Below are 26,082 nucleotides of genomic sequence, written 5' to 3'. Positions count from 1 at the left end.
AGTATTAGACCCGAAATGTTTCTTGCGCATGAGGCAGGTAAATTTTTCATAGGTGGGAGATGGACAGTCAAACCTACAGGAGTGGATCCGTCCGGTCGGCCCAATAGCTATTATCGCGAGCATATTGCATTGCTACGCATGGATGAGGTATTTTATATATTATAGCATCGGTTATAATTTGCTAATATACCCCATTCTTGCGAAAATAAATAAATAATTTTTTCTTATAACAGTTCGTATGGATGCCGTACAACGATGAAAGATTGGCCTCATTACCACGATACTGCAGACACGGCGAGCGCATTTGGCGGGCCAAAGTTCCCATCGCATTTTGACACATTATTGAGTTTCACTGTCCAGATCGTGTCATGCGTCAGTTTGAACTAGTTCAAAATGTTCTAAAACGAGTTGACACAAATTCGAACGGGTTTCATCAGCTCGATCTGTCTGACTATCCTGGAAGGAATTGGATAAACTATTGGAATGCTCGCGCTAATGCGGAGGTCACAGACCAGCTTGCTAATATATTCAGATCATCAAATGATCATCTCAAATGATATCACGAGCACATTATTCTGTATATTTCGAACCCTATCCACCAGAATTCGCAGATGGGTGAAATGCTTCATGGAGTTTCTGGACAATTTGAGTATTTGGTATACATTTACTTGCAACTTCAGTCATTGTCAACGTTTTTTCTTGTGCGTTAAACAATTATTTTTCATAACTGTATCACTTTTTTGTTGTTACAGATGGGTGCTATGCAGTGCATTGGTCAGCAGACACAGGACGCCATCAATGTTGATGATATCGGGGACCAGGCATATCCACGTCTGTTGACTATCATGGATGGGGCATATGGATCGATGCAATATCTCCGACGTTTTGATCGTATGGTTGTAGGAGAGTCCGATCCATTAGATTCTGGGCATCTTTCGGCATCAAATGTCTCATTTCAGACACCAGTGCGACGTGTTCCATTTCAAACAGGACCATCGTCTAGTCGTGGTAGACATTCGAGACATGATTTGCACGATGAGTCAACCGTTGTTGAATCTAACGTTCATATCACGGGGATGAATACTCATCATCCGCACACGCCTCTGATTCAGTATTCACTCCATTCGAATCTTCACCTGTGCCGGATGTGAATGCAGGGATGGCTGCACACTTTCATGCATCTGGGACATGTTTATGCCACCGCCGGCGTCGATGACCATTGATGAACTAGGAATTCTGTGGCAACAATTTCGTCTAGTTGCTGCACCACGGGCGCCAATTGCAGACATTCATGGATTTGATGCACGATTTGCATCTTCATCACAGTTACCTCCATATGAGTATGGAGGTAACATGACAGCAGACTCTTCTTCCGTTGTGGCCTTGCACCCCATATTCGGTTTTCTTAGTGGAACGGGAGGTACTTATTCATCGTTAGAACTTCTTGATTATTACAGTTTCGGACAGCCATCGGTCTTGCCATCTACCGGCCAACCAAATTATACATTTGATCATGTATCAATAGGAGATTTTGTCACATTTCGTTCCACGAACAATTATAGAACCAGCGATACTTCCGATTCGTCTCCGACGGCTGACGTTGACCTTGATAGTGCTTCCAGGGATGATACGCCGCCCCGTGATTATCCGAATCATCCTGGTGTCGTTCATTGTGAGCGTCAAAAACGAAGAATCGAAGAGATTTTGCTGCCCTTCCACAACGCTGCATGATGATGGTAAGGGTAAGGGCAAGAGTAAGGGTAACATGCGACCTAATCATTGACTTTGTTAATAGTTATACGTGTTAGGTAGTTATCATTTGAATGATACTTTCCTTAAGTTTAAATTTGATCTACGTTTAATTTCATTTTTTTCCTAAATCCTAATTACTTAAACCCTGAACCTTAAATGCAAAATTGCAAAATCCTGCCTATCTCCTTGCATTCCTAAACATTAAATGCCAGGCATAAATTTTTTATTACGTCACTTGTTATTCCAAACTTAATATTAGCTGAATAACTATAAATACAAATATGCTCATATTGCAAACATAAAGATATGGATTCGTATTATTTATAATACTTATAAATATTATTTATAAGATTTTTATAAATAAACTGCCCATTTACAATATTGATGAAGTGTTTTTTATCAGTTTGGTAGTTGAAGAGAAAAACAAAAAAATTCTAAAGCGCTAATCAAGGCAGATTTCTATTTTACTGTTTTAGTTAGAATTTTAAAGAAAAAATCACGATAGATTTTTTATTTTGCATCCATTGATATCTAATGTAATAATAAATGACATTCCTTTCGCTTCATACCAAACAAAATTGAATAAAAATCGCAATGCCGTATTATTTTTTTGTAAGATTTAAACCCCCTATCTGCTGATTTTAAACCTTCAAAATTCTCTCATATCTAGTGCTCAATCAAAAGGGGATATTCTATAATAATGTAATGTACATAAAATAAACAGATGATTAAGACAAATGTTCACAAAAAATATAATTTTTTTGGAAAAATAAATGTTTGTAAAATATATTCAATAAAACATGCTTACTAATGTAAGATATTTAACTTTTAAAATGTTATTTTTTAATAATTTAACTCTTAAAACAAGCTTTTATAAATTTTCTTTTAACAAATTAATCCATAGCATGCTATAGATAAAAATCATAATAATGTAGATATAATTTTACACGGGGATTATATCAGAGTTGTGCACAGTTGACATTTTTTTTCTGGCTATATTCTAAGAAACTAACCCCTAAGTGAGAGTCTTTTTAAAAATATATATATTAGTTAGTTTAAGTATATCCAAAATAAAAGAAAGGAAAAAAAAAGAGCAATTTGATAATGGTTTACTAATTTAGAGATAAAACCAAACAAAAACTAGTGTTAGTTTTGTTGTCTATTTCAAAAACAAAAATTAATCATTTTTTGATGGAAACTTGCAAAGCCACAAAATCACGCAGTCTATAACTTATATTCAACTGCATTATCAGCAAATACATGGAGTGCCTACATATGCGTGAATGTATGCCCATCCTATAAATTTTTTTTTTCGCTCGCCCAATGCCGATAGCCCTCCGAATAAGATAATATGGCAAGTGTAAATAAAGGCACATTTCTCAAAGGGTTGATGATCAGTTTATCTCCTCAACGGGGCAGCTTTAAAGAGTAGGGCTTCCCCTAATCAATTAAAAGGCAAGGGGGCGTAAGAAGGAATCTCTTTTATTGCTTTTTTTCTTCCTCGAAATTCCTCTCCGTAAAAAGTCAGCCACTACCGTGCTGACTATGCACGGTTGCGATTGACAATTTTTGTAATTGTCGGCCGCTACCGTGCTGACTCCGCTACCATGCACAGTCAGCACGGTAGCGGCTGACTTTTTTTTTAAAAAAAAATTGCAGGTGCTGCAGGTAGCAGCGATTTAAAAAATAAATGTTTCCTGTCGTGCCCAGTCAGCACGACAGGTATAGTTTTGTACCAGTCCCTTGTCAGACATACATTTGACGGATTTTTTTTTGGGTATATTCTAAGAAATTAGCCGTTATTCTAGCTTGAATAGAACCATAACAATTCGAATCAAATCCAGATTTTGATCCAATAAGTTCGATTTCCCGCAGCTGGAAGTCAAGCTTTAATGTGAGAAAATGAAGTAAAGCTAGCAATGTAGTCACTGACAAAGGAAGAGAAGACCATATCTTAGACTTGTAAGCACTCTTGACTGACATATTTTGATTCACAAGAATAGACTATTCCCTTTCTTGAACAACATATTCTATGCCACTCTCTTCGTTAATTACTTTCGAACTTAGAAATGGAGATATTACCACTAATTCAGTCTATTGGAATCCTGTAGTACATTATGTGACATGGTAGCACATGTTGTATATCCCACATTTTTCATGTCCATTCTATATTTCATGGCTGGCTTTAAGCAGACTATTGAATGCTTTCTCATAACTTTATTTGTAAATACTATTAATAGCTGTTACCATCTAAGTAAGTCAAAAGTTTTTCAAAGTTTAACTCACTTTTTTGTTCCTAAGATATAAGGCAGATAATTAACCTACTATTAGGGAGTAGGAGAATTTTTTGGAGCTACTATTATGAGCATGAAAAAAGTAGGCATGGCAAAGGCATTTGCTACATCAAGCCATAGGGGCAAGGCAAAAGCAGTTGGAACCAGCCCTGACTATTAGGGTGAAAATGTGCATATTATTGTACGTGGCGTTGAAGTAAAATTTGTTCAAGCCAAACCTAGTAAGAGATTGGCTTTGAGTTTGGGGACTTTTTCAAAAGATGGGTCCAGGAGCACTATAAAAAATCGCAAACGGGATCCTCAATCCATTATGTTTGTCCACTTTCCTGTCCAATGCAAAACTACGTAGTTCCACTTACTAATATTGTTGATGTGGCACATAACAAAACTTCAGATGTTTGGCTGCCTTATGCTTCTTTTTCATTTTTTTTTCGATTTCCTCTGTTTACACAACTTAGTTACAATTCCCAAAACACTATTGCTACTGTTACAATTTCTAAAACCTATTGCTACTGTTTTCTGCCTAGAAGATGAAGGAAGTTCTTCAACAAAACAATTCTTTTTTCTTTTTGGTGTAAGTGAAAGAAAACAATTTTGGGAACCTTATTATTAAGGTAGAGACTCGAGTGTCAAGAAGATTTGTAACTTCTTTTGTCGATAGTAAGAAAAAATAATGTTCATCTATACAATTGCTTTGTCCCTTAAATATTTTTCTTTTTATTGTTTATAATAAGCGCTTGAACAAATGCTCATATTCAACCTGACTTGTCAAACTAATTGTTATATTATGGGCTATAAACTGGGATTTGATAATATATCAATTGTCTTTATTTGGTCTTGGGATTGAACATTTCTTTTATGATTATGTTCAGAAAAGCAGCGTACAATTTTGTTGGAAGTTATAATGCATGGTTTTTGTTAACAGTGGTACTAGAATCTAAATAAAGGATGTGCGTACTTGTTCTAAATATCAAATGGTGTCATGCATGTTAGTGAATACTTAATTTACATCTTTGGGTTCTAACTTCTAAATATGGATTTTCATGCATAAGATACTAGCCATTATAATCTATCAAATCTAGGATCAGAGAAAATTCATTAAACATTTTTTTGACATTAGATATATAGCTTGGAAATTTTAGCGCATCTAATGGTTCAATATGGTTCTTAAAGAACATTTAATTACTTGAGTTGGATCATAAACCTACTATTGCCCAGATGATATGTAAATTTTTCTTGCACTTTTGAATATTAAGAAAAAAATAAATTGTTATATATATTAGGCTTTAAACTCAAGTTATATAGGAAGCAAACATTTACCTTGCCGTCAATTACACTTTGAAGAATTCAAAGAGCAAGAGGAGGACTTTGACATTGTTAATGAAAGCAACAAACATGACATTGAGGAGATGACTAGGCTCAACTCTGTTAAGGACTTGAATAAAATCCACTCATCTATCCCTAATGAAACGATTCCACATACAGGCATGGAGTTTGAAATTAAAGACCAGGTGGCAATACTATTTGGCATATGCCAAACTAGTTGGATTTGGTATTAGAAAAAGTAAAAGCCACAATGACAATTATGGCAAATTGATTGCTAGGACATTTTGTTGCAGCGCTGAAGGAAAACGGGAAAAAGATAAACGAGAGATGGTAGCGTGAAAACCCCTTGCCAAGAAACAAGATGTGATTGTTTGGCACGAATGAAAGTTAATAGTCGCCAAACTGGCAAGTTCTGTTTGATTGAATTTGTGGCAGTGCATAATCATTACCTTTCAAGTCGAAATAAAACTCATCTGCATAGAAGCCACAGGAGTATTACTTCTAACTTAGCTACTGACATTGAAATGACGCATTATGTCGGGATTGCACCAAAAGTAGCTCATGAGCTTATGGCTAGGCAAGCTGGTGGACGAGACAATGTAGGTTTTATTCCTGAAGATTATAAAAATTATTTGCGTTCTAAGAGTATAAGAGATGTGAAGATAGGGGATACAGGAGGGGTCCGTAAGTATTTACAAAAAATGCAATTTGAGGACCCTAATTTTTTGTATGCGATACAGGTTGATGAAAATGATCTAATAACTAACATATTTTGGTCTGATGAAAAGATGAAAGTAGATTATGCAAATTTTGGAGATGTTATCTGCGTTGACACAACTTACAGGAAAAATAAAGAAGGCCGACCAATTGTATTATTTGTGGGTGTGAACCATCATAAGCAAACTACTATTTTTGGTGTTGCATTGTTATGTGATGAAACTTCAATGACTTTTGAGTAGTTATTTGATACTTCTACTAAAGTTATGTCTGGGAAAAAGCCTATGACAATTCTCACAGACCAAGATGCAGCAATGGCTAAGACATTAGCTTCTAAATGACCTAACACACATTACCGCCTTTGTATTTGGCATATTTATTAGAATGCTGCCATTCATTTGAGTAGTGTTTTTATTGAATTTAAAAGTTTTACTCATGATTTTAGTACATGCATATATGATTTCGAGGAAGAAGAAGATTTTGTCATAGAATGGAACAGAATGTCAAAAAAATACAATCTTCAAAATAATGACTGGTTGAAACGATTATTCGCAATAAAGGAGAAGTGGGCATTAATATATGGGCACCAATTTTTTTGTGCAGACATGACGACAACTCAAAGAAGTGAAGAGTATGAACGGTGTCCTCAAAAGGTATGTGAATTATAAACACAATTTTCTTGAGTTTTTTAATCATTTTTAGAGGCTACTTGAAGATCGCCATTATGAAGAGTAAAAAGCTAATTTTAGGGCAAATATAAGCTTTTTAGCATTACAGTATCCTTGTGAGCTCTTGAAACATGCAGCAAATATCTACACGCCTGAAACTTTCAAGTGTTTTCAAACTGAATGGTGCAAGTCTTTAGATGCTAAATTTCATGATTGTGGTGAAGTTGAATCTGTGAGAAAGTATGAGATAACACTTTTTGGAAAAAGTTACTATCATACTATTCTTCATGACTTGTTAAATGACAAGTTTGATTGTAGTTGTAGAAAATTTCAATTTACTGGAAATTTTTGTTCTCATATTTTGAAAGTTTTTACGATGAGAAATATTATCAAGATTCCAAGTGAATACATATTAAAGAGATGGACACGCAAAGCATAAACTGGATTTTTTGGAGATGAAAATTCTACTATTGACACCAACAATTTAGATCTCAAGCATGTGGTATAGAGAATTGTTCAAAATATATGTTCAATTAACTATACGAGCAGCAGAAACAAAGGAAACATACAAAATTGCAAAAAATAGTCTTCTTAAAATGCTTGAAGTGGTGGATGCAAAATTACAAGATGAAGTGGCCTCTCAAAAATCAAGTGCAACTACTAATCTCGTGAGCCAATTTGAGGAATCTATTGGTGAAGAAAGTGGTAGCAAAATCAAATGGATCAAAGCTAAGGCAAACACTACTTCTAGTAAAAGGTTGAGAAGCAGTTTAGAAAAGATCTCAAAGAAGAGGAAATCAACAAATAAAAGTCAAGGTGGAGCAAAAGTTACAACCGCAGGACCACCATTATCATCAAATACTAAGGTCTCATCTTTTTTTTTTTAAATATTCTTTTGTATTTGAAATCTTTAATGCTTTGTTTTAAGTTTAAATTTATATATTTTTATCATTTCATTATAGGTTGTTGAAAAAAAATTTCATGACACTTCTAGTGAACTGGCAATACATTGTCAAAATCCCAACAATGTTCAGGGAATGCTATCAACTTAGTAGATATCTCAACGTTTCAAAAGATGTACAAGATATAAATTGACGAGACAATAATTGAAAGAAATCAAGAATAGTGAAGGGAGGGAGAGAAAGAAAACTGCAAATAATTAGGTTATAACAAGCTGTAAAGAATTAATAAATATGATTATTGTATCAAACATTTAACTCATTCTTTTACAATGTCAATCTGCAATGCACACAATACTTAGTTCTGTAATGAGAGACAACCCTCAGGTTATTTTTTTAAGCCTTATCCCAGCCCTTGTAAAAGTTTCTCCAAAAATGCGAGGATTGAGTAAGAAAAATAGTCTTTTGGTTTTATTGAAAAAGAGGCACCTTCCATGCTCAAACCGAGGTCAGCAAAAACCGAAGGTTATCATCTGCATCAAAAGAAAAAAGAATTGAATTTGGTGTTAGGAAAGTTCTTATGAGAGTGAGTCTTGATCATCTGGGCAAAGCTCTTTCTTGAGCTTATGTGAAAAAAGGCGACAAGCATCCATACTGAGGTCTTTGGCAGGTGAAAGTGTAAAAAACAAGGCTGCATCGGCCATGTGGGTTACATGTTGTACCCCTACTTGAACTATTGATTTGCCTACTTTCCCTTCAGCTTCTACGCTTAATCCCATGACAAATCCTCAAACGAGCAACAGTAAACTCAGAACTGAATCTTTCCTTACATTGTCAATGCAAAAATGTCCGCCCTTTTTCATTAGGCTGGAGGATGAGCCAAGCCCTGGGACTTGATTGAGAACTCGATCAGAATTGGGGGACAGAACAAAGGGGAGTGATCATTGAGGCAGCTGCAACAGCTGAGCTTGAGAGATCATAGACTATTATCATCCACTTCTTGCACTCTCTTCCTGACTTTTCTCTTTCACTAGAGAAGGTTCTCACCCATCCTTTTTATTACCGGTGGTAAAATCTGAAGGTAGAGATCTAATAGCCAACAAAACAGAAGTACAATGATTAGTAATTCATTCCATGAAACCAGAAAGTAAACTTTTAAGCAACAGTAACCAACATATAGTAATATTGAAGCACATTTTGGTCAAAGAGAATTATTAATGTACTACCTAACAGAAAACATAATCATGCAACTAAAAAATTAGAGTATATGTAATAAATTAGGTTATAACAACTTTACAAAACTTCACTCTTTATTTCACTTGTGTTTAACCGGACAAATTCTAGAAAAAATAATAGATAACAAGGATAAGAGAGAAAGACAAAACTTCATGGAAAATGAATAAGGCAAGTTATGAGAATTTCTTAGAGACATAATATTAAACAGATGGTGAGACAACTTTTACAAGGGCTGGGATAAGGCTTAAAAAAATAATTACCACATACCTGTTTTACATTGGAGTCCACCAATGCTTAGAATTCTTTCGCATGAACATTGAATTCTTTTCCATAAAATATTGAAATTGACCCAAAGTATGAATCCAAGCACATAACCATATAATTGCAAATGAATTGGATATATGCTACAGAAAAAATATATAGACCAAAGCATGATTTTCCATAGAGACATGCTAGTCTTTCTTTCAGTTGATGCAATTGATAATGGATTGCCAGAGATGAAAGTAGGAAACTGTCGTTGTAGTAATCTAAATTAAATGGTGTTTCTGGGAAAAAAAAACAAAGAAGAAGAAGAAGAAGAAGAAGCGTATGGCAGCCAAACGTCTAAAGTTAAGTCAAGTGCCACATCAGCAGCGTTAGTAAGTGGAACTACATAATTTTGCATTGGACAGGAAAGTGGACAGACATAATGGATAGTGGATCCCGTCTGAAAAAATCGGGGATGCCCTAAGAGATGCAGCTACCAACATCAATAAGTTGTCACAGATGAAGCTTAAAGAAAATCAAAGATGTAACGAATGGTGTGTTGCTACCTTAAAGGTATATGGACACTACTTGTTGAAACAAAATCCCATAGAACTCTGGCATTGCATGCATGAAAGAGATAGAAAAGAGTGAAAGGTGGTGTCACGTATTCCTTCAATTTGACAAAAGCTTTTAGGACTATTGGGCTCATACTATTATGGACATCAAACTCCCTAGCTACATCCCGAGCATTTGAAGTATTGTAGTCCACATGTGCATCCTTTGTGATCACTCCGTGGGAGCCTACAAGTGGTAAGACATTTTCCAATGTAGCACTAATATGTACATCTTTCGTAGGCATTCGGCAGTTGGACACCATTTTGTGATTGTCATGTGTACTTTGATGCAAAGTGGACGCCCTTGTGCACTTTTCTCTATATTCCTAGTTTGGTTTGTAAAAAGAAGTGTCTCTTGCAACTTGCAATATGACATTTTATTATTTATTACCAATATATTACTTGATAATTAGTAGAATATATCGTTGGAGGTGCATGAGCATGCGCGCACACACACATAAATGTATAGGAAATGATTTTCGTTTAAGCAGAAACTCATTAAAAAAATTTTCCACCAACCAACCATGAAAGGTTTTTTGTTTTTTGTTTTTTTTGTTTTTGAGAAGAAACTTGTTAAAAAATTTTTCACAAACCAAATTGATTTTTAAAATAAGCCTGACTATTGGAATTGAAAAGCTTGTGATGTGGTAAAGTGCTAGTAACAGTAGCTGAGTTTGGTAATATTTGAGATGTATCAATTTAAGATATAGGTGGGAGCAATTGATGTCGGCAAAATAGGAATGCCAAACTATTGCACAGTCTAATGCATGCACAAATGTAAGGCCTTTGATTTGATTGGTACATCATTCCCCGAAAATGCACATAACATTGGTGCCTGGAGAAATAAATTTGATAGTCTTTGCTCCCCAATTTATGGTCCCAGTTGCATCCACTCATGGATAATGGACAAATAAAGCACAATGTAGGCATACTAAAATCCAAGCAACTCTGCTGTTATGTTGCAGCCTTTAACAATGGTAATATGCATCAATTGCTTATAAATTGTAACCCTTGTTATAGGAAGGAGTCAGGCATCTATCAAGTGAATTGAAGGTTGATGATGGAGGCTTTTCTAAGCACGTGTAACAATATCCCTTTGGAGGTAAATTCGTCATAACCAACTCTCTTTTCAATGCCATTTGTCTTACGAAATTTGGATAGATGTTAAAGCAATGAATCTTGTGCCTCTAGAGGGTACTCTGAAGTCGATGATTAAAGTAATGGTGTAGGTTCCCTAGATTGTGGAAGCATAAACATGGCTGGTATCTCGAATACATGGAACATCATTAAAAATGATGACGAGGAGGATGAGATAGCATGTTACGGGGATGAGATTATGTACAAGAAGTAACTCATGGTCATCCAACGAGGGTACTTGAGAACTGTCGAGTTACGGTAGACTCTTTCATTTGCTCTCTTTCATTCGCTTCTGTGAAATTCTAATAAGTGGAGGATATGTCCCACAATACCCAAAAAAAGAGTCCAAATAGAAGAGACAGTGTCCATGACCTCAGTGATGTTGAGTCATATATATCAAATGCGTTTGCCTAGTTGAATGGTTTCAGCATTCCCCCAAGACTATACGCAAGAACATTCATGAAGTCCTACCGGTTTTTGTGAGTTTGGAAAATATCTTATATGTCCTAGATGCCAAAACCAAGTACATCCAAAGATTTACATGGATTGGAGATTCGTCCAGTGATTTATGATAATAAAATTTTCACCCTTATTCATAATTAATTTCCGAAATATTACTATTGATATTTACCAAAGAGTGGAGTGGTCTTTGCGTATTTAATGCAATTAGGGACCTAGTAAGTAACCCATTTATGAAATTCATATAATGCTGTAGGCGCAATCGATGGAAAGCATATTCCATCACAACCATCGAAAATGGAAATTTTATTCTTATTTTATTCTATTAATAAATACTCCCTCCCTTTTTTTATAACTGACGTTTAAGAAATTTGCTCTAGTGTACTTTTATCTGTCGTTTTATTATTCCCATACAGTATTAATTATTTTTTCACAATTTTACCCTTTTATCTCTCTTTTCCAATACATGGTTCTTAATTACTACTCCTAGTAATTATTGCTTCTCTCTTTGTAACAACTCTAGTAATTATCTGCCCCTCCGTATTCTTTCTTCTTTTCTCGCAGTATGTTGAACCCCCTTTGTTCTTCTCCATCACCGCCTCCCTCCGCATCAACCACTTGCAATTCAACCATCTTTGGGGGTTGAAAAGTTGAATGGACCAAGAATTTGAAGATGAGTTAATTAAACAAGTGGTTGAAGATTCTTTTGAAGAAACAAGAGAGGATGAAGATGCAGAAGTTGAAGTCGAATGTGCCAAAATACATAAAGCTCCATTATGTATTGATTTGAATGAACCTGCAAAGTTTGATTTTGACTTGAACAAAATCCCTGATGAAATAGGAGAAGAAGTCGCAGAAAAAGAATTTGAAGAAGTGGTCAAGATCATGTTAAAAATTTATCTTCCTTTAGAGTACTTCCATCTTCAACATGTGCTTGTGTGAATTCAATATTTAAATCTATTTCAAGAAGATGCTGTTTATGTTTTGAAGCCATGTCTAAAAGAATACAAATAATGTATTTCTCTTGAGACTAGTTTATATAGTGAAGTCCTTATAGCCTCTCAAAATATTTGGTGGGAGTTAAAAATGTTTAAAATTTCAGATTAAAAATTTAGGTGAAAATTTTTGGTGGGAAAGTTTTTCATTTTAGAAACATTTAAGCCTTGTTTGGATTGCTTGTTTCCATCGAAAAATATTGTCGATTTCCGTGATCACATTTCCCTATCACCTTTTTCCCTCACATTTATCAAATTGCTACAGTAATTTTTCCATGAAAAATGACGGAAAATGCAATCCAAGGAGTTAGTTTGCATTGCTTTTGGCCTAGTAAAACAGCACCATTTAGTACTCTAGTGAGAGAAAACATGGGTGAATTGGACAATTAATGAGGGTACAAAAGGAAAGTAGTGTACAGATTTAAGCAATGAAAAACTTTTCTTAATTGGTGTGCAAAACTTTAAACGTCAGTTATAAAAAAAAGGAGGGAGTAAGTAATTTGTTGGATTTATATGATATTTGTTTTTTTCTTTTACACTTTATACTCTTTTTAATGTCTATATATTTGTGAAATAACTCATATACAAACAAATTATATACACACACACATTACATGCCCATATATATATATAATACATATATCTGTGTCTTTATATACCAACTTACTATTAAAGAATGTGACTAAATTTGAGGTAAACAACTCTTTCAATATGCAAAACTTTATATTTATTACATATTTTTATATATTTTAAATACCAAAAAAAAGAAGAAATTCAATATAAAATATTTCAATTAACGAGCACACTAGCTAATTTTTTCGTAACTTTGTAGATAAACGAACACAAGAATTTGTATTTTCTTTCATCATTTTCTTGTTAATCTAACACATGCAGGAAATTTAGTTTCCTTTTCCTTTACCTCATTTCACTTCGCTTTTCCCATAATACACTTTCTTGTATGACTTTCCCATCAAACGAATAAAGCCTTAGTGTTTTGTTTCAATTTGTTTAGTCACATATAGTTAAAATGCAAACAAGATACACATAAAACTCAACACAAATTCTACATCATGTAAATGAAATTTAAAAAAATTATCCCCAAAGCCTACGTTTTTTCCTTTCTAAGTCAAGACTCAACTTAACCAGTAAGAACATTAGTCAGGAGGCCGCAACATTTTGAGCTCGTTTTTTTCCGGGGTGTAAAATTTCAAGTCTCCCCTCGAACCAAAACAAGATAATTTAAATTTTTCATATTTATATTATTAATCAAATACCAACTATTAGACTTGTCGAAGTAGTATCCATTGTGTATCTTGAAAACAGAAAATGTAAGCGAGTCCCTTGACGTAGTTTGAGTTCGGTACTCAGACGTAGCTCTTAGCTAAGAAATAATAGTCAAGACAATATCGAAATTTTGAGCAAATAGAAATTTTAAGCTTTCAAATGTAGTTTCTTTTGCCATTGCAAAGATAAACCTTACCACTTTTGAAACGACTAATCAAAAAGTTTCGCCAGCCTTTCCTAGAAAACTAACTTCGAAAGAAAATAAGGAAACAAAACCTATGGTCCCTCACATTTTTATCGAAGTTCAATTTTAGCCTCTTGCATACGAAATAAAGCATTCTTACTGGTTTCCAACCATATTTTCTGAATATGTTTCCAACCATATTTTCACTAGAAAATGTCACAGATACATCACATTTTGAGCAAAAGAACTATTAATGTTGCTTTTCCAAGAAAATAAAATACGATGATGATATGACAATCAAGTAGTTGAAGGCACTCGGTACCCGTTTATTAATGTTCTATGTCAGGAATTTTTTCGGGTACTGAAACAGAGAAGGTAAGATCAAAGCAATGATAATAATGATCTTGAAGCACTTCAGATGAAGATTCAGTAGCCACTGGCAATTCGATTTTGCTCCCCAGAAATTACAAAAGCATCGTCAATGCACCACTTTGATCCTCATCTTTTCAGCCCATAGATTGTTAACTTTGACGTTACATGTTGACAGCAGAATATGTCTCAAACAAGTATGGGATAATCCTCTTGTAATCACCAATTTGCTGACCAGTGTTATGATCAACAAGGTAAGGCACCTGCAAAATGTTTTTCAGCTCAAAGATCCATTTCATACTCCAACATGCAACATGCAAGAGGTGTATCTAATACTTTGCAGCATCCCAATAAAGAGACACGAGCAGGTAGCAGTTCAATTTAGTATAGTCACTGCCAACATATAACATCATAAAGCTGGAAGCAGAATGTAAACAAGGTTCATGACAAAATCCCTGGAACAAGTTAAAAATTCATGTTAATAATACTGGTAAGAGTGATTTCTTTTCATTGTTATGGTGAAAATTCACACATTTGACTACAAAGCCAGAATAGTTAACTTACAAGTTCTCACCAGCACATAAATGAATAATATCCAAAGCATACCTCTTTTGATCCAGATATTTCGACAAGTAAGGGAGCCCTCTTTGACCCCTTAGCCACATTCTGAAGTATGTATGGAAGCTCCAACTCGCAAAGTGCTTCACGTACTATCCGAGCATACTGAAAAGAGGAAGATGGAAGATAAATTAATCATTTTGAGTGGCAATGTTATTCATGCTACTATAGCTTTTTGAGGACTGTTTGACTGGATTATCTAGGATCTCTCAAATAAAGGGCCTGCTTGGTAGAAATGTAAGATGCCTTCATTTTGACTTAAGTGGCCATGGATTCAATTTATGGGATCAGCAACCTGCAGGGGCAAGGCTGCAAATTCTGCCTCAAATATGGCTTTTGAACCATTATACAGTAAGTACTGCTTGAAGGATACTATAGCAGGAAGCTGTTATGCGTGTGTCAAAATCTAACTGCAGGAGCAACTCCCAACATGTTAAGGTTGCGAATACTTCCAAATGCATTGCTACTATCATTGCTTTATATTGCACTTATAGCAAAAGCAATTCCATATAACCATGTCAAGAAGGATAAGAAGTGTTAACATTGTTATCCTTCTCAATAGTTCAGTAAATGGTTTGCATATTCATTTTGGTTGAATGACATTTTAGAAGGGCTTTTCTTACCGGATTGTTTTCATATGAGAAAAGCTCCAACATTTTTATTGGCGCTTCTTTTCTAGATTTCTCCCACAAAGTCATTCCTCGGCCTGCTCGAAGTAAAGTTGGCATCCAGCCTGTGACTATTGTGCTGCATAATGTAAGGTCACTCATTCGCTGGGAAAATCAAGAAAAGAGAATATAGTTCACAGTTGTGAAAATTCCGCAACACTTGCTCATGACGTTAGCAATAATCTGAGCACAACTTTTGTTCATGATAAGCAAACATGCATTATCAGCTAGAAGAAATATACTACATAACAATATTGGCACCAATTCTCCAAGTAAATATCGAAATCAATCTTGACATAATTCAGTTAGGGAATTTTCTTGCACATTTAGCTTTACGACTGCAGTTTGAGGTTTGGATTCATGCAGCACAAATGCATGTATTAGCAGAAAGCATGTATAGAAAAAATCCAATTAATGCTAGGCCATTGCAAGTGTTCAGTCCATCATCCAATTAAATGAACATAAATGACTGGTATTAGCAAAACACTATCACATATTGCCATCAGCGCAAGTTCCCAGTGTCTACAATAACAGGAGATTCTATGACAGATTTTGCTACATATATATATCCAGAAGTTACAATTCGAGCAAGAGAACTACACTATTACTACCTTTCCAAAAGGCCAGTTGAGGGGCTACGTCCTTTGCCATATTTCTGAAACAAGTACTTTACGATATCACCTGATAAAGAAAATAGCATGTAAGTTTATACTCATCTAAATCAATGATGGCCAATACATATCTAAGAGAATCTAATTCAGGAATCTCTTGAGCTTTTTAGAAGGTAAAACTAAGCTTAGAGAACTAGATCCCCTAACTAAAATCTTTGTTGGGATGCGAATTCCAATAGAACTCTGGTCAAAAGTGTTAAGACAGATTCAAGAGCTACTTTAATCAGAGAAATCAATTAGAACATCATCACAAAAATTGGCTAAATTCCTATACTTCATTTATCTAAGTGGGAGGTAAAAAGATTTCTTTAAATTTAAAGCAATACTCTGATCTCTTCCTTATTCCATTCACATGTTTGCCGTTTTCAGTAGGTAATAGTAAAAACCCCTGTTTTATGAAATTCATATCCTATGTAGACAATTGAATAGACTGCATGATTCTGATAATAAACTTTGGTATAATCATCAACCACATCTTGATTTATAAAAGACTCATTAGATGAATCTACTGGCAACAACTAGCAGTTGAACGATACCACACGAGAAGCACAACAATCAGCAGATGCAAGCTCATTATCAATTACAATAGAACTATGTAAGAAGCACAACTACACTACATGTATTGTCAAAACTATTTAACCAAAAAACTATACCGTGAATAGTTATTATCAGGAAAACTCCAAGCAATATCATACATTTGCTAAACTTGATTTTGAGAGACAAAGTACAGTGTAGACAAACATCGACACACTAAAATGCAATCACAAACTCATAAACATACACTATATGCAGGTAACTCACAGAAAATTACATGTACTCAACAAATGGTAACAAGTAGTCCAAAGGAAAAGTATCATTTGCAGTTCCAGACAGCTGAGCATTCCACAGTATTCTAAATTTTATCAGTTTCTCAAGGGCATTGCCAGCCTCCATGCAGTTGCTAAAGATTAGTATAGGTTGCATAACCGGTAACTACCATCCATTAAAAAGAAGAACATTTGCCATAAAAACTCCCCAAAGAAAATCAACAGTGGAGCATCACTAATTATGAATTCTGGATGCCCCTGCTTTGGGGGGTTTGGGGAATGTAGCCTATAACTCAAGACTAATAATAAGGCCAATCCTTCCTGATCCAAGAAAAGGCTGTTCATCAGGGTTTAATAAATACTGCAACAAACTAAAGAAACTAATAAAGTTGTTACTTTAACATCAGAAGAAAATATCCCTGTTTAGCATGAATTTTCTGCAAGTTTTCAATGGAAAAATGATGCAATATGACTAACTAAAATCAACCAGCGTTCCTTTAATATTCACTTGGAAAGGTTGCAGTACCGGAAGCAAAGTGCCTTCACACATTTTACTACTGGAATACAAAAGAAAAACTCACAGATTTTATCTTTTATTAATGAATTCAAGGCCTAGTCAAAAATGATTACTGTTTTAAACAGCCTCAGATGTCTAGCTTCAAGCTACAACACCGTCAGTTTCCAGAAAGACCAGAAAATAGCACTAACCACTCAATCTTTATTCTTGTAATAATAAATTCATGCTTCCTCAATTCCACTGCCATGTAGTTCACTGCTTTGACTGCCACAAGAGAGTGCAAAAGAAACAAACAACACTACCAGGATTTTGACTAACATTAACGGAACCTGATTCATTGGAAAATAGTATTTTGGTCATTTATTATAGGATGTAAATATTAAATAATACTAGTTATAGCATCCAACATATTGATTTAGTGGGACGGATGGTAAGATTAGACCTTGCAAATCATTTTTATTAAAGTCAATCACAAATATACTGTTCAGTGATCTACATGAATGAAATATGCTCAGCACTGATCTCATTGTACATGGATTTACGAAAGTAACTTGAAAGGCATGTAAAATGCTTGCCCTCAAAATCCAAATAGATTTCAAGAAATGGGAAGATCTTCCATCAGTAATGCCTATGATTGTTACTAGGAAATATATAGGGGCCTTCCAGGTGAAAGCAAGTTCTCAGCACATAAAAGCAGAAAACTGATCAACTGGAAAACCAGAACACATGAAATTATAAAAAAATTACTTATTTGTGCTGTTCATAACGAGCCAAATCATATCAAGAATACATCACTAAGTTCATGCCAAAAGAAATCCAAACTACAATATCGCACTTACTGCTCTCATACAGCTGAATTTCACTATTTGGGTCAATCAGGAAAGGAAACCTGCAGCAAACAGTAAAATATTACATCTTTCAATAATAAGAGAAGACATGGAAGACAATTAAAGCAATATTTTTTTTATAAATTAAGCAGAAGTCCCTCTAGAATTTGCATGAAGCTTATGTTATCATTAGCTTGGTACTACGATGATAGGAAAGATCAATTTAGCACAGAGCTCAGATTATATTATATTGGATTAATAGCTAAACATGCATAGTTGTACTAGTCCAGGAACTTTTAATGCACAGATGAAGCCAAACAACTACTAAACAACAATATGCATTAGGCAGAATGGTACTAGTCAACAAAAAATGAAAATATTTTAGATCATAAGGTAGAGAGAATCTATATTAATTGCATAACTTTTTGACAGAGCTGTTAGTTTTAATAGGCTAGTGGAGGAAAAAGGTCCTTGAAATGGATGTTCTGTGCCACCCATTTCTGGAACCATGAAACACATCCAGCCAAATATGGAAGTGGGTAAGAGTTTATTACTCAATAACCTTTCTCTTGTAGCTTAGAAAAGACAGATATACTACAGCATCATGTTGCAGGATATTACTACCAGGGGTCAGAATGAAGACAAAGGGGATAAAGATGCTGTACAATAACAAAATAAAACATACTGCTCTTTACCACCAAGTCTCCTGACCACTTCCCTGTGTCTTACTGAACCTTTAGGACACGGATAGATCTGGAAATACAGAGAATTCAGGAAACAGTGGTAATATTTATAGTTCAAGTAATATAAAAAGTTAATATGAAATTGCAGCTCTTAATAATCTAGTAGTTGAAAATGTGAAGACATAAAGATGCAAAATAGATTTAAAGATACATCCTAAATTGAAAAATATCCACAATATTGTGTAAGATGTTGATTAGCTATGCAAAAAAAGTAGAGTAAATTTTATATACACTAACAGTGTATATACTATTACGGTTGGATACACGACACATATGCGAAATTTGGGTTTCAAATTCAAATTTGGATTTTGTGTCATGCATCCAATGGTGAAAGTGTATACACTGTTAGTGTATAGAAGATTAATCCAAAAAAGTATGGTAAGATTTTGTGATTAAAAGACACGACGACTAGTACATAACCCAGAAATCCTTTCCACCAACTTGCACACATTTAAAAATAAAAATAGAAAGTCAGAAAATCAAGCATATTTTAACAAAGAATCAGATTAAAAAAAATCAATCATGTCAAGGAACAACGGGATTTACCTCTACAGATAAATCAAGCTCAGTTATAGCCTCTCGAACCCTCCGGCAGAATGGGCATGCTTCTGCATGCAATTGCTATACACATTTAGCCATTTGCAAAATAGATTGTGCGACGAACACCAATTGAAGAACTACTCTACCTAGCCTTAGCAGAAAGCAAGTCGCTTTGCTGGGAATAAGTAAACAAAGCTTCCTTGAAATGCATTAATTTAAGTCTTTGTAAAATAGGAGAAAAAAGCATTCCCTTCAGAGAGCAACCATCCTGTTTTTTCAATTTTCCCTTTTCTTTTTTAAAAGAGTTAATTATATTAATTTTCAACAACTTGAGAAGTTAATTCTCCACTAAATAATTTGGAAGAAAAGCTTGGAGATTGTAAGAACACTATTAAGTGAAGTTTTAAAGTCTAACATCAAAATGAAACAGTTAAAAAAATTTGACGTTTCCATTAGTACTAAACATTAAAGAAGCCCCTGCAATTCTCTTTGAGACTTCAGACTACAAGGAGTTAAATATCATTACTACTCTCGTTTAGCTAATTGGATCTTTAAGATTTTCTCTTCAGCCATATCCAAATCGAGCAGAATATTCGTGCAATATTCTTATCAAAAAACAGTTCGAAGACAGATTATCGAAAGAAATGTTAGGTGTATGCAGAAAAGTGGCATAATAAGCATGAAGCTCACCAAATTCAAAGAGTTGTAAACGAATAGGAGGATCAACACTATTAATTGTTTGACTATCTTCGATTAGTGATCTTGATCCCCAAGGAAACCTTGCTAGAGTAGACAAGGAAGACATTGCTTCCTGTAATTGAGAAATGGAATTAAGGAAAAGGAAAGTATTCATAGGCAAGTGGAAATGTGAAGCTATTCTAGGCGTACTTTCAATTGCCATGCATCTAGGAGTAATATAGCTATCCATGGAGCAAATTCTTCATGATAAATTGGCCAGACATGCAAGGAAGCTAAGCATAACCAACTTCAAAATATGTTCCTTGAATTATCTCATGCAGAGTATATGATGTTCAAGATACATAAAATGTTCCTAAGTCACTGCCCCAGTATGATGAATTACGAGCATGAAAAGTAAAGTTCTTAACCAAGCTTCTTCGATAACAAGCATAGTCCAAGAATTTAGCAAATCAAATTTTACAATGAGATGTTATCAAAGAAATGGATCAACAAAGGGATTTTTCTATGTCACCTTAAATTAAAAACTATGCCTAATCCTTCCACGGAAATCTCTAAGAACAATTAATGCAGAATTTAAGCTCTGAAATCTTATTTCCAAAATGAGGTTGCAGACTATCATCAAACAACTGAAACATTTAACACTTCAAATTATACTATGCAATGATGTCAAAGAAACCAAAAAAAAAAAAAAAGGATAAATAAAGGGCATTGTCTTTTCAGCTTACATGTACCTTCCATCGAAGACCTAATGTACTAGTAGTAACAAAACAATAAGCTGAACACAATCCACGTTGAGGGCGTCAATGAGTTAAATTTGTAAGATCATCTAAAACAGAATTTACTTGACTGGGATTAATTCTAATCTTCATACAAATTAATCATCTTGAGCTCATAAATATTGTTTGCATACCCAGCCTCAAAGTTTTCAGAATTCTATTTTATGTTGTTTAATTTTTTTCAAACCCATAAGGCACAGAGAAATGCAAGATGACTGGACACATGGAAACACAAATATTTGTTATTCTTCCTATTAAAATCTTCACCTCCATTTTTTTTAGTTACTTCTTTTCTTCAGCTACTCTCTTTGCTGGGAATATGTTTAAAGGACAGCAATAAAATATCAAAGAAAATATCTCAATTGCAAAAGAAAGAATTGAAAGAAACTGATCAACATTTTAACTGAGTCATTCTCTTTTTCTTTTTTTGAGTGAATCAGATTACTATTTTGAATTTATACCTCAAACCACTAGATGCTTAAGTGTACAGTTCAAAGTTACCTCCAAAAAATAGTTCCTTTCTTTAGAAGGGTCTCCACCCTGTGAGGAATTAAACAGTGGAGAATTAAGGTAAGACAAGTACAAAAGGAAACAAAAAGTAAAAGCATAGACAACCAGAGATAGAAATTGCAGCAACATGAGGGAAAATACACACAAGAAAAGATGTTCCACAACAATCTGGATTTCACCTTTTGAGCTAAATGCTGAAGACTCCAGGCAGAACAGTTGGCATCCAACAATAAATCAACTTAAAAACAATCAAATCTCATCCAGAATGACATCAAGATACTTAAAGAAAAACAAAGTAGCTAGTGCTCCTTTCATCCCATACAATTTCAACCTTGTTAGTTTTCTGTCCAACAAAAGCCTTATCAAAACCTTCATTTCACACATATTTGCTATATCTTCTGTAAGTGAGAACTTATGAGCAATATTTTTCAATCATATATTCAAGAACTAAACAAAACCCATGCAAATTGTTAATCATAGAATAGGTATGAAATATCATCATTGCATAGACGTCTCGAACTCAATAGAACTGCAAAAGCTAGAGCAATAATGAGGAATGACATAAGCCATACAAAATTGATTTGTAAATCTATTCAAACAAACAACTAGATGATCAAATTTGGTCTGCCTGTCTTGTTTCTTTAAAATCACATTGACTGTGTGCGAACATTTGTCATTTAGAAGTACCATCTTCGAACAAGAAGTCATCAGATTTAAGGGGGTAATTAGATATTCAAATTGGTGCTGACATATCTGCCTACCATGACCACTCAAATGGATTGAAAAAAAAGGAAAAAAAAGCACCTCTTCCAACCAATAGAGGCACAAAAAGCACACAAGATTCAATACTAGGATCATGCAGTTTCTAATCCATATATCTTAGCCTGGATTCACCGTTGAAAAACTGGCCACAAGTTATTCAAGTTTTATATGTAATAGATCCTCCATCGAGAATCGTTGCCGAATCCCAAGCATTCCCATTACACCACAAGGTTGAATGATTTTTGTCAATAATTCTATGCAAAACAGGAGAATTGTAACCACATAGTATAGACTCTTCTACTCTCTTTCTTAACCAGGTGAACAACATCAAATAACAGGCCAAAAGTTCCTAAAATTCCTCTTTGTTTATGGAATTCTATATAATTCTTCACACTTACTTAACATCATTCTTATTCTTAAATATAGGCAAAACCAAATCTTTAACATTTTCTACTATTAACCCTCTCTAGCCCTCTTGCAATATAATCCTTCACTAACCGACAAGGAGCAAAATCAACATCTTGTTAAGCAACTAAAATGCACAGAAAAATAAAATCATGGACAGATAATAAAAATGCTAACGAAAACTTCAAAAGCAAAAAAAAAAAAAAAAAATGAAAGTGGGATTGAAGAAAAGCTTACAGAGAAGAGTTTGAGCAAAGGGCAGAGGAAAGACAGAAAGCTGGTTGATGGGCTGCTGCCAATTCCAACATTCTTGTCATCTGAAGAAATTTCCACAACATTTGGTGGTTTTTCTTGTGGAGATAACAACTGAGAACTCTTGTCTTCTTGGTGTAAACATTTTCTGGGATGGTATCTATCTCTGAAATTTCTGGAAAAAGCCCAATTTTTGTATTTCTTGAACCTAGAATTAGGATTATAATCAAGGGAAGACTGAAAGTAGAAGCTGAAATTAGAGATTGGGACTTGAATTCTTGCAGAAGAGTTCAAAATAAAAGCAGAAGAGCATGCAGCAGAGGATGACATGGTGCGAAAAAATTTATATTTATGAATTTGATTTTATTTTTGTGGCTCACGGTTTCGGGCATTCATATAACGATACAGGAAACAAATACGGTACCTTTGCTTTGACAAGCCTCTACACAGCGTCCCGTTGGTCAAAAGGATTTTGTTATCACTTGGGTCACGAATCAGGATGTCCAAGGAATATGGATAGGATATTATTTGAAATAATTATTATATATTTTTTATGATGTAACATGTGAGATAAAAAGATAAATTTTTTTTTTTGTCAACACAGGGAGTATTTCAGCTAGATAAAAAGATAGGTAGAAATATAAAAAAGTTGGTAGGGAAACATATTTATAATACAAGTGAAATATTATTTGAAAAAAATTTGATATCCAAACATTGAGTTTGTTTGGATTGGCTTGATTTCAAATAAAAAAATTTACTTCACAAATTTCAACTACCTTTTTATCTTCCCAATCACCTTTTTATCTCACATACATCATATCATAAAAAGTGCTACAGTAATTATCTCAAATAAATCATCCAAATAAACTCTTATCCAAACAAACTCAATGAGTTTGTTGGAAACGATTTTTTGTTTGGCAGATAAGTTTTTTATCAAGTTTGTCTGCTACAAGTTTTTTAAAAACTTTAGTTATAATAATCTCAAAAAACTTTTCAAAATTTTTAAACTATACACTTCAAAATATTCAAAAAAACACACTTCGAAAATTTTTTTAAAAACTTCTACAGTAAATTACAGTAAAGTTTTAGACAAACATCCAAAAAACTCACTTGCCAAACGGGACTTATTTCCAGTTTTGTAAACTAAAAGTTTATAGTATGAGTTAAAGTGCGATTTGAAAAAAAAAAAGGAAATCAGTTTTGTGAACCTTGTTATTACCATTGCATATTTGGATTAGGGAATCATTAGTAATTTGCTCAATAGATGAAAAATAGGAAAGCACTATGGTAGAGGTTCTACTCGTTTCAAATACGATAAATTTTAAGTTTCAAAGTGTTCACAAAGTTGAAAATTACGAAGACTTCAAGTTCTAAAATATTTGAAGACGTGATACAAGATAATTATGTTTTAAAAATCTTAAAACTAATTTATAAATTTGCATGTATCGTCCTTAGTTGATAAGGTTATATAATGTGATTTTTTGATGTAATGTATGTGAGAAAAAAAAAGATGATTAAAAAAATATATTGATGATATTAGTAAATAAATTTTGACAAATAATTCACTATCCAAACAAAGGGATACATTTTTCAGCATCAATTCCTTTTCGAACGCCAACTTATTAAATCATTTGTGATTTTACGTACTTTCGAACTTTACAATTGTGAACAATAATAATAACAACAACATCATGTAGCATATGCTTTTTGTTGGAGTTATACCTAGAAATTTTATCATAGTGGACATGTTATAACAAATGGGGTATTTTCTATTAAATCACAATTTGATTGAATATATATATCTTATCTTATCTTAATCTTCTTAAACTATATAAAGCCGCGAGGCTCCAGCTACAGTTATTTGTCTTGGTTTCAATGCAATTGTGTGGCTGATTTTCCTCATTTCTGTTTTTGTTGCCTTGTTCCGATTGTGCCCTTTTCTCTTGGTTCCTTTGTAATTTTGCAATCGATTTTGTCCTTTTGTTTCTTCTATATCTTCTACTGCCGCAATTGTTATCTTCACCCGTTTTGTTTGGGTGCGTTCTTATCATTCAAAAATGTTTCTTCTATCTTGTACTCCTGTAATTGCTATCTTCTGCCGTTTCCTTTGTGTGCGTTTTTATGGTTTAAAAAAGGACCCATTTTTATGTTTCTAATTTTCCCTGCTCTTTTATATTTATTCGCTTATTTATTAACTTCCTTCAAAATATAATTTCCACAAAAATATGATTTCCTAACTTTGTATTAACATGGCTTTCTTCAAAATATAATTTCCTCTGCTCTTTTATATTTATTAACTTTCTCCAAAATGTATATATTAACAAAGATATTGATTTTCGAAAAAATATACGAATCGATAAAAAAATCTGTGGGCATCTAATATATACAAAACAATACAAATTCTATGTGTATCTAACACATATAAATCGATTATGCCACTTCATATTAACAGATAATGAGTATTATTCGGGTCAGCTAATCATAATTTAAATTTCCCTTACGCATGAGTCGATGTGCTATTGGTTGATTTACAGTAAGAGTTGTTTAATGAATAAATAAATTACTTAATCATTAAATAAATATTTATTCGTGTATGCTATTGAATCAAGCATTATTAATTTTCCATATCAATGAACTAACGGACTGTTCGAAATTGTGTTATCTTATTAATTTTGAAAAATTAATGCAAGTATTATTCCTTCCAGCGACATTTATTTAGAAATGAATCGATCCAATATTCATTGAATTGAAAAATGATTATTTGATCAATAAATACAAATATATGATTTCTCAATTTCGATCATTAAATACAAATATATGATTATTCGATCATTTTTTTCCCTGCTTTCTATCTCAGATCGTCATCGGTGATATACCAATATATATACAAACAAATGAAGTAGGAATCATCAATTGCTATCATACTAAAACTCGATGGATCTTTCAGCTAGAAGGGATGCAGATAGCAGAAGGTTGGCCAACATTTGCACACAAATATTTCTTACATGAAGGAAGTGTCGTGCTCTTCACCCTACTCAATAAAAACAATTATTGTATCCAGCTCTTTGACAGAGACTTTGTTGTTCCTTTAGAACTTGATATGCACGA

General features: G+C 33.8%; 1 protein-coding gene across 3 annotated transcripts; it reads right to left on the bottom strand.

Annotated features, from left to right (window-relative positions):
* Positions 1-14,043: 14,043 nt before the first annotated feature.
* Positions 14,044-23,417, bottom strand: LOC140003947 (uncharacterized). Of its 3 annotated transcripts, none has more exons than XM_072067658.1 (10): positions 22,960-23,417; positions 21,547-21,585; positions 20,261-20,381; positions 19,577-19,635; positions 18,973-19,040; positions 18,300-18,349; positions 16,078-16,147; positions 15,422-15,545; positions 14,787-14,903; positions 14,044-14,443 (listed from the first exon to the last, which is right to left on the bottom strand). In XM_072067658.1, the coding sequence occupies exons 1-10, from the start codon at positions 23,302-23,304 to the stop codon at positions 14,345-14,347; spliced, it is 1,092 nt and encodes a 363-aa protein (XP_071923759.1). In that variant the 5' UTR covers positions 23,305-23,417; the 3' UTR covers positions 14,044-14,344. The 3 variants fall into 3 exon arrangements, with proteins under 3 accessions (XP_071923759.1, XP_071923758.1, XP_071923760.1); XM_072067657.1 differs by having other exon boundaries at positions 19,577-19,638; positions 22,960-23,416; XM_072067659.1 differs by lacking the exon at positions 21,547-21,585 and having other exon boundaries at positions 19,577-19,638.
* Positions 23,418-26,082: the final 2,665 nt, after the last annotated feature.

The sequence above is a fragment of the Coffea arabica genome, chromosome 10e (assembly GCF_036785885.1).
Source record: "Coffea arabica cultivar ET-39 chromosome 10e, Coffea Arabica ET-39 HiFi, whole genome shotgun sequence".
NCBI classification, from domain to species: domain Eukaryota; kingdom Viridiplantae; phylum Streptophyta; class Magnoliopsida; order Gentianales; family Rubiaceae; genus Coffea; species Coffea arabica.
Note: the sequence above shows the minus strand (reverse complement) of the source record. Positions and strands in the feature narration are given on the sequence as shown.